Source organism: Caretta caretta, chromosome 5 (genome assembly GCF_965140235.1).
Source record: "Caretta caretta isolate rCarCar2 chromosome 5, rCarCar1.hap1, whole genome shotgun sequence".
Lineage (NCBI taxonomy): Eukaryota > Metazoa > Chordata > Testudines > Cheloniidae > Caretta > Caretta caretta.
In genome coordinates this window covers 1,366,241-1,386,379 of record NC_134210.1, presented here as the reverse complement: position 1 = coordinate 1,386,379, position 20,139 = coordinate 1,366,241, and the positions used below count along the sequence as shown (strand labels likewise).

At 56.0% G+C, this 20,139-nt stretch overlaps 1 protein-coding gene across 2 annotated transcripts in view; it reads left to right on the top strand.

Annotated features, from left to right (window-relative positions):
- Positions 1-16,612, top strand: part of FAM221B (family with sequence similarity 221 member B) — a 29,777-nt gene extending 13,165 nt beyond the window's left edge. For both annotated transcript variants that reach the window (XM_075128236.1, XM_048834701.2), the window contains one exon: positions 16,384-16,612. In XM_075128236.1, the coding sequence (XP_074984337.1) occupies positions 16,384-16,568 (185 nt within the window). In that variant the 3' untranslated portion in view covers positions 16,569-16,612. The remainder of the gene's footprint in view (positions 1-16,383) is intronic.
- Positions 16,613-20,139: the final 3,527 nt, after the last annotated feature.

The following is a 20,139-nucleotide window of genomic DNA, read 5'->3' as shown; positions in this document are numbered from 1 at the left end:
GCAGACCCAACCTACCCAGGGTTAATTGGGTAGGGACCCAGCTGGACGAGGGGCAGACGACCCAGGAAAGGGGGCCTACCAGTTTACCACCTGCTCAGGAGGGAAGAGTACCCCAGGCCAGCTCCACCAGAGGGCTGGAGGCTCTGGACTCAGGGCGCTCAGTTTACAGGGTGGGCGCGGGGCTGTCCCTCCGGAGAGAGTGCCTTGTTCCCCTGGAGGTGGATGGGAGGAAGGTCAATGGATACTGGGATACGGGCGCGGAGGTGACGCTGGCCCGGCCCGAGGTGGTGGCCCCAGATCGGGTGGTGCCCAACACCTACCTGACCCTGACAGGGGTGGGCGGGACCCCATTTAAGGTGCCCGTGGCAAGGGTACACCTGAAATGGGGGGCCAAGGAGGGCCCCAAGGATGTGGGGGTACACCACCATTTGCCCACTGAAGTTTTGATGGGGGGAGACCTAGAGGACTGGCCAAGCAAGCCCCAGACCGCCCTGGTTGTGACCCGTAGCCATAGCCGGCGAGGGCCACTGCTCCCTGACCTCGGGGAGGGTACCGCACCGGAGGCGCAGGACCCTACCCTGGTGGGAAGGGAGGGCCGAGGGGCACGGCTCAGAGAGGCTGAGGCCTCAGACCTGGCCACTGAGGGGGAACCGGTCCCCATCCCTTCCCCAGCTGCTGAGTTCCAGGCCGAGTTGAGGAAAGATCCCTCCTTGCGGAAGCTCAGGGACCTGGCCGACCTCAGTGTGGTACGGACCATGAGGAGAGGCTGCCAGGAGAGGTTCCTGTGGGAGAAGGGGTTCCTATACCGAGAATGGGCTCCCACAAGGGAAGTAGAGTCCTGTGGGATCAGGAGGCAGCTGGTGGTCCCCCAGAAGTATCGCCGCAAGCTCCTGTCCCTGGCCCATGACATCCCCCTCGCAGGGCACCAGGGAATCCGGCGCACCCGGCAGAGGTTGCTACAGAACTTTTACTGGCCCGGGGTCTTTACCACGGTCCGGCAGTATTGCCGATCCTGTGACCCCTGTCAGAGGGTGGGGAAGGCCCGGGACAAGGGGAAAGCGGCTTTGAGACCTTTGCCCATCATAGAGGAGCCTTTCCAGAAGGTGGCCATGGACATCGTGGGGCCTCTCAGCAAGACGACCCGGTCGGGGAAGAAATACATTCTGGTGGTGGTAGATTTTGCCACCCGCTACCCCGAGGCAGTGCCCTTAGCTTCCATTGAAGCAGACACCGTGGCCGATGCGCTCATGACCATTTTCAGCCGAGTGGGGTTCCCCAAGGAAGTCTTGACAGACCAAGGCTCCAACTTCATGTCGGCCCTGCTCCGGTGCTTGTGGGAGAAATGTGGGGTCCGGCACGACTGGGCCTCAGCTTATCACCCCCAGTCCAACGGGCTGGTGGAGAGGTTTAACGGGACGCTAAAGATGATGCTGAAAACCTTTATGAACCAGCACCCGCAGGATTGGGACAAGTACTTACCTCACCTGCTGTTCGCGTACAGGGAGGTGCCCCAGGAGTCTACCGGATTTTCGCCTTTCGAACTGTTATATGGAAGGAGGGTGAGGGGCCCCCTGGACCTGATGAGAGACGAGTGGGAGGGGAAGGCCACTCCCGATGGAGAGTCAGTGGTGGAGTATGTCCTGATCTTCCGAGAGAGACTGGCTGAACTCATGGGCCTGGCCAGGGAGAATCTGGCCAGAGCCCAGAAGAAGCAGAAGGTCTGGTATGACCGCACGGCAAGGGCCCGTGCCTACGCCACCGGGGATCCGGTGATGGTTCTCATCCCTGTGAGAAAGAACAAACTACAGGCCGCCTGGGAGGGCCCTTTCAAGGTCGTCAAGCAGCTCAATGAGGTAAACTATGTGGTGGAGCTGTCGAACCGGGCGCACCACCGCCGGGTGTACCATGTGAATATGATGAAGCCATATTATGCCAGGGGGAATGTGGTGTTGGCCGTGTGTGGACAGTGGGAAGAGCAGGGAGATGACCCTTTAGTAGATCTATTCCCTGGGACCAGAGCTGGTTCCCCCCTGGAAACAATCCCCCTCTCGGATCAGCTAACCCCTGCCCAGCAAGCTGAGGTCAGGGGGGTGCTGCATCCGTACCGACAGCTGTTTTCCAACCAGCCTGGACGCACTAATCTGACTGTCCACCGGGTGCAGACAGGGTCGCACCCGCCGATAAGATGCTCCCCCTTCCGAGTCACAGGGAAAACTGCTCAGGACCTGGAAAGAGAGGTCCGGGACATGCTGGCTTTGGGGGTGATCCAGCCATCGGCCAGCCCTTGGGCCTCGCCGGTGGTGCTGGTCCCCAAAAAGGACGGGTCGGTCCGGTTCTGCGTGGACTATCGGAAGCTCAATGCCATCACTGTATCTGATGCCTACCCCATGCCCAGGCCGGACGAGCTCCTAGACAAACTGGGAGGAGCTCGGTACCTTACCACCATGGACCTTACAAAGGGCTACTGGCAAGTGCCGCTGGATGCAGATGCCCGGCTGAAATCGGCCTTTATCACCCCTCTGGGGCTCTATGAGTTCCTGACCCTGCCTTTCGGCCTCAAGGGAGCGCCGGCCACCTTCCAGCGCCTGGTGGACCAGCTCCTGAGGGGGATGGAGAGTTTTGCCGTGGCGTATATTGATGACATCTGTGTCTTTAGCCAGACCTGGGAGGACCACGTGTCCCAGGTTAGACAAGTGCTGGACCGACTCCAGGGGGCTGGGCTGACTGTAAAAGCGGAGAAGTGCAAGGTGGGGATGGCGGAAGTGTCTTACCTGGGCCATCGGGTGGGGAGCGGCCGCCTAAAGCCGGAACCAGCCAAGGTGGAGGTGATCAGAGACTGGCCCGCTCCCCACACCAAAAAGCAGGTCCAAGCCTTTATTGGGATGGCAGGATACTACCGAAGATTTGTGCCCCACTTTAGCGCCATAGCCACCCCCATCACTGAGCTATGCAAGAAGGGGAAGCCAGACAAGGTGGTCTGGACCGAGCAGTGCCAGGTGGCTTTCCGGGCGCTGAAGGAGGCTCTGGTCAGTGGCCCAGTTCTGGCGAACCCGGACTTTGACAAGGCCTTTGTGGTGTTCACCGACGCCTCCGACACGGGACTGGGGGCGGTGTTAATGCAGGAGGATGAAAAGGGGGAGAGACACCCCATCGTGTACCTGAGCAAGAAGTTGCTACCCCGGGAGCAACACTACGCGGCCATCGAGAAGGAGTGCCTGGCCATGGTGTGGGCCCTCAAGAAACTAGAGCCCTATCTCTTCGGGCGGCACTTCACCGTGTACACCGACCACTCGCCCCTGACCTGGCTGCACCAGATGAAAGGAGCCAACGCCAAGCTCCTGAGATGGAGCCTGCTCCTGCAGGATTACGACATGGACGTGGTCCACGTGAAGGGAAGTGCCAACCTGATAGCGGATGCGCTGTCCCGGAGAGGGGGCCCCGAACTTCCCCAGGTCACTGGTCACAGTGACCCCGCTCAGTTCAGTCTCGAAGGGGGGAGAGATGTGACGAAGTGACTCAGCAGGGAGGGGGGAGTGTTGACCTGGGAATGTGCCCTGGGGATGGGAGACCTGAGAGCCTGTCACCTGAGCCAGGAGGGGGAGGGGGAGGTGACACCTCTGCCCAGGAATGTGAACAGAGGCTGCAGCAGGGAACCTGCTGGGTGGGTTTAGTTGGCAGTTTGGGAGGCTGGGGAGAGGAACACAGGGAACCCCAGGGCTGGGGTCTAAGCTCCCTGCTCCCCCAGAAGGACGTGATTGAGGGGTCCTGGTTGTACCCACAAGCTCTGTTGTGGACTGTGTTCCTGTTGTCCAATAAACCTTCTGTTTTACTGGCTGGCTGAGAGTCTCAGTGGATCCCAGGAAGAGGGGTGCAGGGCCTGGACTCCCCCACACTCCGCGACAGGCCAGTCTGCGGCAGCCAACCATTTTTCATAATAACTGGCAGGAGCTAACAATTTACAGAGTTGGAGGAGATCTGTCTCAGAGGGTTCATAGGTTTCACAGATTAACAGAAACTCCTCAGCAAATTTGACAGAGTTTTCCTGTGGTTTGGGAAAACTTTTAACTATAGATAAAAGTTCCGTATGAGTCCAGGCTTATAATCCCATATGGACTCACTTTCTCCCATCTTAAGGACTCGTAAGGGTGCCACAACAGTTTGATCAGAGTCTCTCATTAACCTCCCATCAGGTTCTCTTTTCCATGAAGAGATGTCAGGAGAATCTTTGCAGTCTGCTTTGGATTTCTTCTTCATAATATTTTGCAGAGCTACGAGGCCAATGAGGGTATCTTCTTCACTTTCATTATCTGTAGTCACTGAAGATTTTTCCTTTTCTGATTTCTTATTTGCGCAGGAGTATGGTGGGGGTCGGGTTTGACCCGGATCATTGCACAGGACTGGGCAAAGGAGAGCGCTCGGACTAGTGGTGGGAGAGACTGCATCCAATTGAACTGTTAGTTTTTTGATAGAATTTTTAAGAGAGGTGAGTTTTGACTCAGTCCATCTACGATTTGCCTCTTCCCACCACTGCATGAAGCAGTCTACTTCTCCTCTCTCCAATTTGGTTTTTGGGAGGACGAGTTTGCTTTTTAAAGCATCCACTCGATCCTTGTCCCAAGAACCTAACAGTGGCCACTGTAATTTGGGGTTCTCTAGAGCTAATTTGGACCATTTTTCAAGAAACCTACAAGAGTCCGGACCCCTCCTAAAATACATAAAATAAGCTGGAGTTCCCTGAGGGAACTGTTCTACCTTAGACATCTGATTACCCATCCAGGAGGACTTCACACAGCACTCACACAAGAAGGAAATTCGGGCTCAGCAGAGCGGTGCCCGGTGCAACACACAGAAAGGAGCCCACAGGCTACTGCCTCAACTGCCCTTGCTTTCACACCAGGGGTTATACCCAAGGCGTGGTGCGGCTGCAGCTGTGCAGATTCCACTTATTCAGACCGTGGGGACGGGGACCCCTTGGTCAGCCAGTCTCCGGACAGAGATGGCTCCCAGATTCACACACACACCACGGGGAAGACGGATAGACACAAAGACGAAACTGCAGAAAAACCTGAGTGTCTCTGGATTAAGTTTAGAAGTGTGTGCAACAAGAGTGATGTAGTGGTGGGAGTCTGCTATAGACCACCGGACCAGGGGGATGAGGTAGACGAGGCTTTCTTCCGGCAGCTCACGGAAGCTACTGGATCGCATGCCCTGATTCTCATGGGTGACTTTAATTTTCCTGATATCTGCTGGGAGAGCAATACAGCGGTGCATAGACAATCCAGGAAGTTTTTGGAAAGCGTAGGGGACAATTTCCTGGTGCAAGTGCTAGAGGAGCCAACTAGGGGGGGGCGCTTTTCTTGACCTGCTGCTCACAAACCGGGTAGAATTAGTGGGGGAAGCAAAAGTGGATGGGAATCTGGGAGGCAGTGACCATGAGTTGGTTGAGTTCAGGATCCTGACACAGGGAAGAAAGGTAAGCAGCACGATACGGACCCTGGACTTCAGGAAAGCAGACTTCGACTCCCTCAGGGAACGGATGGCCAGGATCCCCTGGGGGACTAACTTGAAGGGGAAAGGAGTCCAGGAGAGCTGGCTGTATTTCAAGGAATCCCTGTTGAGGTTACAGGGACAAACCATCCCAATGAGTCGAAAGAATAGTAAATATGGCAGGCGACCAGCTTGGCTTAATGGTGAAATCTTAGCGGATCTTAAACATAAAAAAGAAGCTTACAAGAAGTGGAAGGTTGGACATATGACCAGGGAAGAGTATAAAAATATTGCTCGGGCATGTAGGAATGTTATCAGGAGGGCCAAATCGCACCTGGAGCTGCAGCTAGCCAGAGATGTCAAGAGTAACAAGAAGGGTTTCTTCAGGTATGTTGGCAACAAGAAGAAAGCCAAGGAATGTGTGGGCCCCTTACTGAATGAGGGAGGCAAACTAGTGACAGAGGATGTGAAAAAAGCTAATGTACTCAATGCTTTTTTTGCCTCTGTTTTCACTAACAAGGTCAGCTCCCAGACTGCTACGCTGGGCATCACAAAATGGGGAAGAGATGGACAGCCCTCTGTGGAGATAGAGGTGGTTAGGGACTATTTAGAAAAGCTGGACGTGCACAAGACCATGGGGCCGGACGAGTTGCATCCGAGAGTGCTGAAGGAACTGGCGGCTGTGATTGCAGAGCCATTGGCCATTATCTTTGAAAACTCGTGGCGAACCGGGGAAGTCCCGGATGACTGGAAAAAGGCTAATGTAGTGCCAATCTTTAAAAAAGGGAAGAAGGAGGATCCTGGGAACTACAGGCCAGTCAGCCTCACCTCAGTCCCTGGAAAAATCATGGAGCAGGTCCTCAAAGAATCAATCCTGAAGCACTTGCATGAGAGGAAAGTGATCAGGAACAATCAGCATGGATTCACCAAGGGAAGGTCATGCCTGACTAATCTAATCGCCTTCTATGATGAGATTACTGGTTCTGTGGATGAAGGGAAAGCAGTGGATGTATTGTTTCTTGACTTTAGCAAAGCATTTGACACGGTCTCCCACAGTATTCTTGTCAGCAAGTTAAGGAAGTATGGGCTGGATGAATGCACTACAAGGTGGGTAGAAAGCTGGCTAGACTGTCGGGCTCAACGGGTAGTTATCAATGGCTCCATGTCTAGTTGGCAGCCGGTATCAAGTGGAGTGCCCCAAGGGTCGGTGCTGGGGCCGGTTTTCTTCAATATCTTCATAAATGATCTGGAGGATGGTGTGGATTGCACTCTCAGCAAATTTGCGGATGATACTAAACTGGGAGGAGTGGTAGATACGCTGGAGGGGAGGGATAGGATACAGAAGGACCTAGACAAATTGGAGGATTGGGCCAAAAGAAATCTGATGAGGTTCAATAAGGATAAGTGCATGGTCCTGCACTTAGGACGGAAGAACCCAATGCACAGCTACAGACTAGGGACCGAATGGCTAGGCAGCAGTTCTGCGGAAAAGGACCTAGGGGTGACAGTGGACGAGAAGCTGGATATGAGTCAGCAGTGTGCCCTTGTTGCCAAGAAGGCCAATGGCATTTTGGGATGTATAAGTAGGGGCATAGCGAGCAGATCGAGGGACGTGATCGTTCCCCTCTATTCGACATTGGTGAGGCCTCATCTGGAGTACTGTGTCCAGTTTTGGGCCCCACACTTCAAGAAGGATGTGGATAAATTGGAGAGAGTCCAGCGAAGGGCAACAAAAATGATTAGGGGTCTGGAACACATGAGTTATGAGGAGAGGCTGAGGGAGCTGGGATTGTTTAGCCTGCAGAAGAGAAGAATGAGGGGGGATTTGATAGCTGCTTTCAACTACCTGAAAGGGGGTTCCAAAGAGGATGGCTCTAGACTGTTCTCAATGGTAGCAGATGACAGAATGAGGAGTAATGGTCTCAAGCTGCAGTGGGGGAGGTTTAGATTGGATATTAGGAAAAACTTTTTCACTAAGAGGATGGTGAAACACTGGAATGCGTTTCCTAGGGAGGTGGTAGAATCTCCTTCCTTAGAGGTTTTTAAGGTCAGGCTTGACAAAGCCCTGGCTGGGATGATTTAACTGGGAATTGGTCCTGCTTTGAGCAGGGGGTTGGACTAGATGACCTTCTGGGGTCCCTTCCAACCCTTATATTCTATGATTTTATGATTCTATGACAAGATAGTCCTCAAACCGGTTAAAGCACAAAAATAATAATTACCTGAGACGTCTGATTCCAGAAGCTGGATCCAAGGACCCCTACCCGAACAGAGTGGGAACCAACAAGTTCAATGGCGTAGACTGCGCTGCTGCTGTGTACCTTTCTGTCTTGTGGAGGATCGCTTGGACTAAGTGTCCAGGCGCCGGCTGCCACGATCGTCCTGCAAGGCAGTCAGGGATCACACAGCCTCAGTGAAGCCGCTTGCCATCTCACTGGGGCCTCCCAATTGTCAAAGTTTGACTCAGACTCACAATTTATCAGACCACTCTGTTTTATTAGCAAAGCTGCTCTGCTAATACATTTAGAAGTGAGCCCCCCGAGTGGGGCTTGTGTCTCTTAATTTATACAGTTTTTGGAGAACAAGTTACAGAGAAGTTACAGAGAAAAGAAGAAAAAGATTTTAGTCTCCACCCTTCGAGATCCCTGAGACCAGTCACGTATCTTCAATTACCTGCCACCCTTAACAATCTCCTTTAACAGCTTCCAGTTAACTTAACTAATTGCCCTTCACACCTTCCATTCTGATGCCTGCTTCTTCCACGTGCTGGCTCTATCTTAATTGCTTCTCCATTCAAAAGCTAACTGTCCCTACGTGTGCTCCCTCAGATACTTTGTAACATGTTTTGGCATGCCCTCTCATATACAATGTATCCAGCATGTCCCCTTATACAATGTTATACTTATACAGTGTTATACTTCCACAGTCCAGGCTGGTTGGAAAACAGCTGTCGGTACGGATGCAGCACCCCCCTGACCTCAGTTTGCTGGGCAGGGGTTAGCTGATCCGAGAGGGGAATTGTTTCCAGGGGGGAACCAGCTCTGGTCCCAGGGAATAGATCTACTAAAGGGTCATCTCCCTGCTCCTCCCACTGTCCACACACGGCCAACACCACCTTCCCCCTGGCATAATATGGCTTCATCATATTCACATGGTACACCCGGCGGTGGTGCGCCCGGTTCGACAGCTCCACCACATAGTTTACTTCATTGAGCTGCTTGACGACCTTGAAAGGGCCCTCCCAGGCGGCCTGTAGTTTGTTCTTTCTCACGGGGATGAGAACCATCACCTGATCCCCGGTGGCATAGGCCCGGGCCCGCGCCGTGTGGTCATACCAGACCTTCTGCTTCCTCTGGGCTCTGGCCAGATTCTCCCTGGCCAGGCCCATGAGTTCAGCCAGTCTCTCTCGGAAGATCAGGACATACTCCACCACTGACTCTCCATCGGGAGTGGCCTTCCCCTCCCACTCGTCTCTCATCAGGTCCAGGGGGCCCCTCACCCTCCTGCCATATAACAGTTCGAAAGGCGAAAATCCGGTAGACTCCTGGGGCACCTCCCTGTACGCGAACAGCAGGTGAGGTAAGTACTTGTCCCAATCCTGCGGGTGCTGGTTCATAAAGGTTTTCAGCATCATCTTTAGCGTCCCGTTAAACCTCTCCACCATCCCATTGGACTGGGGGTGATAAGCTGAGGCCCAGTCGTGCCGGACCCCACATTTCTCCCACAAGCACCGGAGCAGGGCCGACATGAAGTTGGAGCCTTGGTCTGTCAAGACTTCCTTGGGGAACCCCACTCGGCTGAAAATGGTCAGGAGCGCATCTGCCACTGTGTCTGCTTCAATGGAAGCTAAGGGCACTGCCTCGGGGTAGCGGGTGGCAAAATCTACCACCACCAGAATGTATTTCTTCCCCGACCGGGTCGTCTTGCTGAGAGGCCCAACAATGTCCATGGCCACCTTCTGGAAAGGCTCCTCTATGATGGGCAAAGGTCTCAAAGCCGCTTTCCCCTTGTCCCGGGCCTTCCCCACCCTCTGACAGGGGTCAGAGGATCGGCAATACTGCCGGACCGTGGTAAAGACCCCGGGCCAGTAAAAGTTCTGTAGCAACCTCTGCCGGGTGCGCCGGATTCCCTGGTGCCCTGCGAGGGGGATGTCATGGGCCAGGTACAGGAGCTTGCGGCGATACTTCTGGGGGACCCCCAGCTGCCTCCGGATCCCACAGGACTCCACTTCCCCTGGGGGAGCCCATTCTCGGTACAGGAACCCCTTCTCCCACAGGAACCTCTCCTGGCAGCCTCTCCTCATGGTCCGTACCACACTGAGGTCGGCCAGGTCCCTGAGCTTCCGCAAGGAGGGATCTTTCCTCAACTCGGCCTGGAACTCAGCGGCTGGGGAAGGGATGGGGCCCGGTTCCCCCTCAGTGGCCAGGTCTGAGGCCTCCGCCTCTCTGAGCCGTGCCCCTCAGTGCTCCCTCCCCACCAGGGTAGGGTCCTGCGCCTCCGGTGTGGTACCCTCCCCGAGGTCAGGGAGCAGTGCCCCTCGCCGGATCTGGCTACGGGTCACAACCAGGGCGGTCTGGGGCTTGCTTGGCCAGTCCTCTAGGTCTCCCCCCATCAAAACTTCAGTGGGCAAATGGTGGTGCACGCCCATGTCCTTGGGGCCCTCCTTGGCCCCCCATTTCAGGTGTACCCTTGCCACAGGCACCTTAAATGGGGTCCCGCCCACCCCTGTCAGGGTCAGATAGGTGTTGGGCACCACCCGATCTGGGGCCACCACCTCGGGCCGGGCCAGCGTCACCTCCGCGCCCGTATCCCAGTATCCATTGACCTTCCTCCCATCCACCTCCAGGGGAACAAGGCACTCTCTCCGGAGGGACAGCCCCGCGCCCACCCTGTAAACCGAGCACCCTGAGTCCAGAGCCTCCAGCCTCTGCCTGGGGTACTCTTCCCTCCTGAGCAGGTGGTAAGCTGTCAGCCCCCCTGTGACGATGTGACGCAGCAGGGAGGGGGGAGTGTTGACCTGGGAATGTGCCCTGGGGATGGGAGACCTGAGAGCCTGTCACCTGAGCCAGGAGGGGGAGGGGGAGGTAACACCTCTGCCCGGGAATGTGGACGGAGGCTGCAGCAGGGAACCTGCTGGGGGGGTTTAGTTTTCAGTTTGGGGCTGGGTGGAGGAACACAGGGAACCCCAGGACTGGGGTCTAAGCTCCCTGCTCCCCCAGAAGGACTTGACTGAGGGGTCCTGGGTGTACCCACAAGCTCTGTTTTGGACTGTGTTCCTGTTGTCCAATAAACCTTCTGTTTTACTGGCTGGCTGAGAGTCTCAGTGAATCCCAGGAAGAGGGGTGCAGGGCCTGGACTCCCCCACACTCCGTGACACCCCCTTGCCTGGGTCGTCTGCCCCTCGTCCAGCTGGGTCCCTACCCAGTTAACCCTGGGTAGGTTGGGTCTGCTCAGTTTGTCCCTGAGCCCGGGGCACTGGGTCCGTACGTGGCCCCTCTGGCCACAGTGATAGCAGCTCAGGTCACGTTGGTCCCATCGAGCGGGTCGGAGGGGCCCGACGCCAGGCGTTCCCCTTGGGAGGGGGTTTTCCCTATTTCCCCGCTGGGAGGCCTCATGGTGACTCTCTCTCTGCATTGGGGGGGGGCCTGTTGTTTTGGGACTCCTCCTAGCTACCCCCTGACCGACTGTTCACAAACTCGTCGGCCAGCTGCCCTGCGTGCTGGGGGTTCTCGAGCTTTTTGTCCACCAACCACAGCCTCAGGTCGGAAGGGCACTGTTCATACAGTTGCTCCAGTACGATTAGGTCAAGCAGGTCCTCTTTAGCTTGCGCCCCAGCTGTCCACTTGCGGGCATATCCCTGCATCCGGTTGACCAGTTGTAGGTAGGTGACCTCAGCCGTTTTACTCTGACTCCGGAACCTTCTCCGGTACATCTCGGGGGTCAGCCCAAACTCACGGAGCAGGGCCTGTTTGAACAGTTCATAGTCCCCTGCCTCCGCCCCTGTCATCCGGCTGTACACCTCCACGGCTTTGGGGTCCAGTAAGGGGGTGAGGAACTGGAGCCGGTCTGCAGGGTCAACGCTGTGTATCTCGCAGGCATTCTCAAAGGCCGTCAGGAAGCTATCTATGTCCTCCCCCTCCTTCCGCTGGGCCAGGAAGCACTTATCAAAGCTCCTTGCAGTCTTGGGTCCCCCCGCACTCACCACAGCCGGGGCCCCACTGCTCCTCAGCCTGGCCAGCTCCAGTTCATGCTGTCTTTGTTTCTCCTTCTCCTGACGCTCCCTCTCCTTCTCCTCCTGCTCATGTTGACGTTGTTTCTCTTCATGTTGACGTTGTTTTTCATGATCCTCCAGCTCCCTCATTTTCATCTCCCTCTCCCATTCCAGCCGCATCCGCTCTGGGGATGGGGAGCTCTGCCGGGAGGATCCCCTGCTGGCTGCCGGGGTCAGGGAGCCCTCGGTATTCACTGGGCTTCCCCCAACCCCTCCCCCAGGCCTAGGTAGGAAGGGTCTCGGGATGGACCAGGAGCAGGTCCTCAAAGAATCAATCCTGAAGCACTTGCATGAGAGGAAAGTGATCAGGAACAATCAGCATGGATTCACCAAGGGAAGGTCATGCCTGACTAATCTAATCGCCCTTTATGATGAGATTACTGGTTCTGTGGATGAAGGGAAAGCAGTGGATGTATTGTTTCTTGACTTTAGCAAAGCTTTTGACACTGTCTCCCACAGTATTCTTGTCAGCAAGTTAAGGAAGTATGGGCTGGATGAATGCACTATAAGGTGGGTAGAAAGCTGGCTAGATTGTCGGGCTCAACAGGTAGTGATCAATGGCTCCATGTCTAGTTGGCAGCCGGTATCAAGTGGAGTGCCCCAAGGTTCGGTCCTGGGGCCAGTTTTGTTCAATATCTTCATAAATGATCTGGAGGATGGTGTGGATTGCACTCTCAGCAAATTTGCAGATGATACTAAACTGGGAGGAGTGGTAGATACGCTGGAGGGGAGGGATAGGATACAGAAGGACCTAGACAAATTGGAGGATTGGGCCAAAAGAAATCTGATGAGGTTCAATAAGGATAAGTGCAGGGTCCTGCACTTAGGACGGAAGAATCCAATGCACCGCTACAGACTAGGGGCCGAATGGCTAGGCAGCAGTTCTGCGGAAAAGGACCTAGGGGTGACAGTGGACGAGAAGCTGGATAGGAGTCAGCAGTGTGCCCTTGTTGCCAAGAAGGCCAATAGCATTTTGGGATGTATAAGTAGGGGCATTGCCAGCAGATCGAGGGACGTGATCGTTCCCCTCTATTCGACATTGGTGAGGCCTCATCTGGAGTACTGTGTCCAGTTTTGGGCCCCACACTTCAAGAAGGATGTGGATAAATTGGAGAGAGTCCAGCGAAGGGCAACAAAAATGATTAGGGGTCTGGAACACATGACTTATGAGGAGAGGCTGAGGGAGCTGGGATTGTTTAGTCTGCAGAAGAGAAGAATGAGGGGGGATTTGATAGCTGCTTTCAACTACCTGAAAGTGGGTTCCAAAGAGGATGGCTCTCGACTGTTCTCAATGGTAGCAGATGACAGAACGAGGAGTAATGGTCTCAAGTTGCAGTGGGGGAGGTTTAGATTGGATATTAGGAAAAACTTTTTCATTAGGAGGGTGGTGAAACACTGGAATGCGTTACCTAGGGAGGTGGTAGAATCTCCTTCCTTAGAGGTTTTTAAGGTCAGGCTTGACAAAGCCCTAGCTGGGATGATTTAACTGGGAATTGGTCCTGCTTCGAGCAGGGGGTTGGACTAGATGACCTTCTGGGGTCCCTTCCAACCCTGATGTTCTATGATTCTATGATTCTATGTCCTCGGCAGCAGTCTGACCCCTCCCAGCCCGGTCAGGCCCCAGGGCCCACGCTGCGTCCACCGGGCGGCTTCCCTCGGGGACAGGGATCGGGTCATCCAAGCGATCCCTCTCCTCCAACTGGGCAATCAGCTGTTCCTTGGTGGACCTCCCGATGCGCAGCCCCCTCTGCCTGCACAGCTCCACCAGGTCGCTCTTAAGGCGTTTAGCGTACGTCTCCCTGCTGGCCACTCGCAGGCCGGGCAGCTTTCCACGGTTTCCAGGAAAAGCCCCTAGTGTGCCAGTCCTTCTTGAGGTCACCACCTCTTTGCTAGGGTCGAGCTGCAGACTCCTCCGCCCCTGGGACCGCTTGCTGCAATTCCCTGGGGGACCCTGTTACTGCAAAAGTCCTTCTCTCTGGTCACACACTCCCAGGGGTTAACCGCCCCCTGAAACTGTCTCTCTCTGAATCTTCAGCACACCTGCTCCCTGTCAATCCCCCTTTGTTTTACTGTTCCCCAGTCACTTACTGCAGGAAGCGTCGTTCACGGGGTGCAGTACATCCCACCACTGCCACCAGTTGTCACGGAGTGTGGGGGAGTCCAGGCCCTGCACCCCCCCTTCCTGGCATTCACCGTGACTCTCAGCCAGCCAGTAAAACAGAAGGTTTATTGCACAACAGGAACACAGTCCAAAACAGAGCTTGTGGGTACACCCACGACCCCTCAGTCAAATCCTTCTGGGGGAGCAGGGAGCTTAGACCCCAGCCCTGGGGTTCCCTGTGTTCCTCCACTCAGCCCCAAACTGAAAACTAAACCTCCGCAGCAGGCTCTCTCCTGCAGCCTCTGTTCACATTCCTGGGCAGAGGTGTCACCTCCCTCTCCCCCTCCTGGCTCAGGTGACAGGCTCTCAGATCTCCCATCCCCAGGGCACATTCCCAGGTCAACACTTCCCCCTCCCTGCTGCGTCACATCGTCATACCAGCCGGTTCCGTAAGGACCCGATTCATTGCACCCCAACAGCAGGCGACCCCCCCGCCCCGTGTCCCCCGTGCTAGGCCAGGGGCAGCGTTAACCCTTTTATTCCCACTGAGTAACAATATAACGTAGAGAGGGAAACTGAGGCACACATTGGCTTCATAAAAATATTACCCAAAAATCCTGCTTCATCAGCCCTCCCATGGCATTGGAGTGTGCCACGCCCCAGGGCCACTGGCCACCAGGAGTTCCCAGCCAGTGAGGGGAATCCTTTCTGTCGTCAAGGAAACACCATTCCCCAACTCAGCTGGCCGACTGCCTCCTACCCTGTCCCTGTCCCAGGAAATAAATTTACCCCTTCACTCCCAGAGGGTTACAGTACAGAGTGAGTGGGGAAACTGAGGCACACTTATATTGTCCATAAAATTAATACAGCGTTTTCCTACATCCTCTGCCCTGGCTTTCTCTGATGTCCCTTTGGGAGGGATTGAAGCTAAGCCGGAAGAAGGCCACTCACGCCAGAGTCAGAGCGTCCACATGGGGCATTGTGTAGTTCTGTGGGGCACCATCCCCGTGTCACACACACTCTACAAAGCTCAGCTCCAGACTGGGGCCCCACCCCGTGTCCTCAGCCCCACACCACCCCCCACTCCCGCCACCTCCCACCTTCCCCTGAACCCCCCTGGCCAAGCTCAGAGAGCTGGGCGCCCCTCCTGTGGGGCCAGGATGGACCCATTGGGCTGTTTGGGGGGGTGGGAGAACACTGGGCTGGGTGGGACCATTGATCTGTTCTGGGGGTGGGAACCCCTGGGCTAGATGAGCCCATTGGTCTGATCTGGGGGGACCCTGGGCTGGAGGGGTGTCACGGAGTCCCTGGGCGATGTTCTGGAACTGCTCCCCATGAAGCCAGTCAGGACTCTGGGGCAGTCGCCTTTCTGTGAGCAGCCTGTCTTCAGGACACACAGCTCACACAGCTTCCACCTTCCTGGGTCTGACCTCGGAGCATTCAGCATCCTCTGCCCCTCCGTGCGCTTCCCTGCAGCGAGTCCGCTCAGGCGGGGCTCCTGGGGAAGCCAGAGGGTCCTGCCCCCCAACTCCGCAGTCAGACGGGACTCTCAGCCAGCCAGTAAAACAGAAGGTTTATTAGACGACAGGAACATGGTCTAAAACAGAGCTTGCAGGTGCAGAGAACGGGACCCCTCAGCTGGGTCCATTTTGGGGGGCAGTGAGTCAGACAACCATGTCTGCACTTCACTCCAGGACTCCAGCCAGCCCCAAACTGAAACTCCCTCCAGCCCCTCCTCCTCTGGGCTTTGTTCCTTTCCTGGGCCAGGTGGTCACCTGATTCCTTTGTTCTCCAACCCTTCAGCTCTCACCTTGCAGGGGGGGAAGGGCCCAGGCCATCAGTTGCCAGGAAACAGGGTGTCGGCCATTCTCTGTGTCCGGATCCCTGCACACACCTGCCCTCTAGGGCTCTGCAATGATCATACACCCTTACTCCACCCCCTAGATACTTAAGAACTGCCTAGGGGAAACTGAGGCACCCCCACACTATTCAGAGGAAACATTAAGAACAGTCCCACTTCGTCACAAGGGGCCCATTGGTCTGATCTGGGTGGGGGGGATGACCCTGGGCCGGACGGGCCCGTTGCTCTGATCTGAGGTGGTCCCGGCTGACAGGGGCTGGGGTGGGTTGATGACCTGGCTCCTCCCACACCAGCAGTAACTGGACTATTGGTGTCCGATCCGTACATCTGACCGGATACTGCTCGGGTCCCTTTTTGACCAGACACTGGGCACCTGGCAACCCTACCTGTTACCACCTCCCCCTCCCGAGTTACCCTGATGCCCCGTGGCCCCCGTCCCATGTCCCTGTCTTTCCCCTCCACGCCGTGCCTGCTGCCCCTCCCCATGACTCCCCATTCCTCCTCATGCTACCCCCACTGCCATGGCCCCCGCCCCTTGCTGTTACCCCCATGCCCTGTAGCCCCCATTCCATGCCTCTGGCCCTCTCCAGGGCCCCCATCCTCCCTGTGTTACCCCCAGCCTGTGGCCTCCGTCCCATGCCTGCCTCTCTCTTCTACCCCCAGGAGAAGCCTACTTGCCCTTTGCCGAGATGCCTGAGCTGCGGAACACCGTCCTGACGGGACACCCGGGGCACAGCTCTGCCCCCCAGGCCCTGCTGGGGGAGCTCCCTGCCCCGTCCTCACACGATCTGCCTTTTCCCTCCCCAGGACTGCGAAGCCCAGCCAAGCAGAGCGGCAAGAAGGCGTGAGGCCCGCCCCGGGGCAGCCACCAATAAAGGGACTTGGCTCTGCACGTGTGGAGGTCGGACGTGGGGCAGATCTCTGGGCTGGGGAGCACCACGCACGAGGGATGGAGGGGGGACAGAGCGAGCGAGCCAGGTGGGGGCAATACCCTGGGAGCAGCCCTGTGTGCTGCCAGCCTGGAGGCTGAGCACCGACTCCGGGCACAGCCCAACGGTCCAGCCCGGAGCTGCTCGGCGCCTGTGTGAGCTGCCGTGTGCTCCCAGCCTGGCCGTTAACCCCACGGCAAGGCTCCCCCGTGACGCACGGAGAGCTGGCCTAGGGGGAGTGTGACCCCCACAGCTTGTCAGAGAGCCCCAGCGCGGCCGGGACCCCTGGATGGGGGGGCCCACAGCAGCTCTCACTGCACCAGATGGCAGGATGAAAGGGCTTGCTGCCCCCAGCTCCACCCTGCTCGTCAGCTGTCATGGGGATGGTCAGGGCTGGGGCACTCTGGGCCTGGGGTCTCACTGGGGCCAGGATGGTCGGGGGGGTCTCAGGGCAGGGGCATTCTGGGGCTGGGGTCTTCCTGGGGCCCAGGGTGGTCGGGGGGGGTCTCAGGGCAGGGGCACTCTGGGGCTGGGGTCTTCCTGGGGCCCAGGATGGTCGGGACGGGGGGGGTCTCAGGGCTAGGGCTGTCTGTCTGCAGACCAAATCACAGGTGCTGATGCTGCGCAAATGCCCCAGCCGCAAGCGAGGGTACCTGGGACCCGCTCTAGTGCTGAGGCCGGGAGGCTGGCCTGCCCCACCCAGGGCTCACGGTGAAGAGGCAGCAGGGGGCACTCATTCACCCCACTAAGTGAGGGGACCCCACCAAGCTCTGCCTCAGGCCCCGCCTGACCAGCGACACCCACAAGCTGTGAAGCGCCCAGGCCAGGGAGGAGCTCAGGCTGCGCTGGGTAGCTGCGTGCGGGGCCCTGGGCTGTCACCTGGGTGAGCGAATGGGCCCTTCTGACCTCCCACCCCAAGGGCGACGCTGCCTCCCGCCGGGTCCCTGGGGGTGAAGCATGGCCGCAGGGCTCAGTACTGCCGGGTGGGAAGAGCTTGCAGGGCTGTCAAGGTTCCTTCCCCACTCTGAACTCTGGAGTACAGATGGGGGGACCGGCATAGAATCATAGAATCATAGAATATCAGGGTTGGAAGGGACCTCAGGAGGTCATCTAGTCCAACCCCCTGCTCAAAGCAGGCCCAATCCCCAATTTTTGCCCCATATCCCTAAACGGCCCCCTCAAGGATTGAACTCACAACCCGGGGTTTAGCAGGCCAAAGCTCAAACCACTGAGCTATCCACATGGCATGAAAGACCCCCCTAAGCTTATTCTTACCAGCTTTGGTTAAAAACTTCCCCAAGGTACAAACTTTGCCTTGGCCTTGAACCCTACGCTGCCACCACCAAGTATGTTAAACAAAGACCAGGGAAAGAGCCCACTTGGAGACGTCTTCCCCCAAAATGAAAAGGAGTACTTGTGGCACCTTAGAGACTAACCAATTTATTTGAGCATGAGCTTTCGTGAGCCACAGCTCACTTCATCAGAATATCCCCCCAAGCCCTACACCCCCTTTCCTGGGGAAGGCTTGATAAAAATCCTCACCAATTTGCCTCAGTGAACACAGACCCAAACCCTTGGATCTTCAGAACAATGAAAAAGCAATCAGGTTCTTAAAAGAAGAATTTTAATGAAAGAAAAAGATAAAAGAATCACCTCTGTAAACTCAGGATGGTAAATACCTTACAGGGTAATCAGATTCAAAACACAGAGAATCCCTCTAGGCAAAACCTTAAGTTACAAAAAGACACAAAAGCAGGAATCTACATTCCATCCAGCACCGCGTATTTTACCAGCCATTAAACAAAAGGAACTCTAACACATTTCTAGCTAGATTACTTACTAACTAACAGAAGTTTTGAGGCTGCATTCCTGATCTGTTCCCGGCAAAGGCATCACACAGACAGACAGACCCTTTGTTTCCCCCCCATTCCCGATTTGAAAGTAACTTGTCTCCTCATTGGTCATTTGGGTCGGGTGCCAGCTAGGTGACCTGAGCTTCTTAACCCTTTACAGGTGACAGGGTTTTGCCTCTGGCCAGGAGGGATTTTATAGCACTGTATACAGAAAGGTGGTTACCCTTCCCTTTATATTTATGACAGGGGCTGTGACCCTAGAAGTGCATGGCCCAGCCTGCTCCTGGCTCCAACGGGGTGGGCATGCTCCCCCGCCAGGCGGGGACTGATCCATACCAGACAGGCCAGCAGCAGCCAGGGCTCACCTGGGCTACCTCGGTGCTGGTGTCCTGGAGTCCTCGGGCGTTGCTCTGGAACTGCTCCCCATGAAGCCAGTCAGGACTCTGGGGAAGTCTCCTCTCTGGGAGCAGCCTGTCTGCAGGACACACAGCTCACCCGGCTTCCACCTTCCTGGGTCTGACCTCGGAGCCTTCAGCCTCCTCTGCCCCTCCGTGCACTTCCCACAGCGAGTCCGCAGAGGCAGAGTCCTGGGGCTGCCAGAGGGTCCTGCCCCCCAACTCCGCAGTCAGACGGGACTCTCAGCCAGCCAGTAAAACAGAAGGTTTATTAGACGACAGGAATGTGGTCTAACACAGAGCTTGCAGGTGCAGAGAACAGGACCCCTCAGCTGGGTCCATTTTGGGGGGCAGTGAGCCAGACAACCCTGTCTGCACTTCACTCCATGTCCCAGCCAGCCCCAAACTGAAACTCCCTCCAGCCCCTCCTCCTCCTCTGGGCTTTGTCCCTTTCCAGGCCAGGAGGGCACCAGATTCCTTTGTTCTCCAACCCTTTAACTCTCACCTTGCAGGGGGGAAGGCCCAGTCCATCAGATGCCTGGAAGCAGGGTGTCGGCCATTCTCTGTGTCCAGACCCCTGCACACACCTGCCCTCTAGGGCTCTGCAACCATCATACACCTTTACCCCACCCCCTAGATACTTAAGAACTGCCTAGGGGAAACTGAGGCACCCCCACACTATTCAGAGGAAACATTAAGAACTGTCATAGAATCATAGAATATCAGGGTTGGAAGGGACCCCAGAAGGTCATCTAGTCCAACCCCCTGCTCGAAGCAGGACCAATCCCCAATTAAACCATCCCAGCTAGGGCTTTGTCAAGCCTGACCTTAAAAACTTCTAAGGAAGGAGATTCTACCACCTCCCTAGGTAACGCATTCCAGTGTTTCACCACCCTCCTAGTGAAAAAGTTTTTCCTAATGTCCAACCTAAACCTCCCCCACTGCAACTTGAGACCATTACTCCTTGTTCTGTCATCTGCTACCACTGAGAACAGTCTAGAGCCATCCTCTTTGGAACCCCCCTTTCAGGTAGTTGAAAGCAGCTATCAAATCCCGCCTCATTCTTCTTTTCCGTAGACTAAACATCCCCAGTTCCCTCAGCCTCTCCTCATAAGTCATGTGTTCCAGTCCCCTAATCATTTTTGTTGCTCTCCGCTGGACTTTCCAATTTTTCCACATCCTTCTTGTAGTGTGGGGCCCAAAACTGGACACAGTACTCCAGATGAGGCCTCACCAATGTCG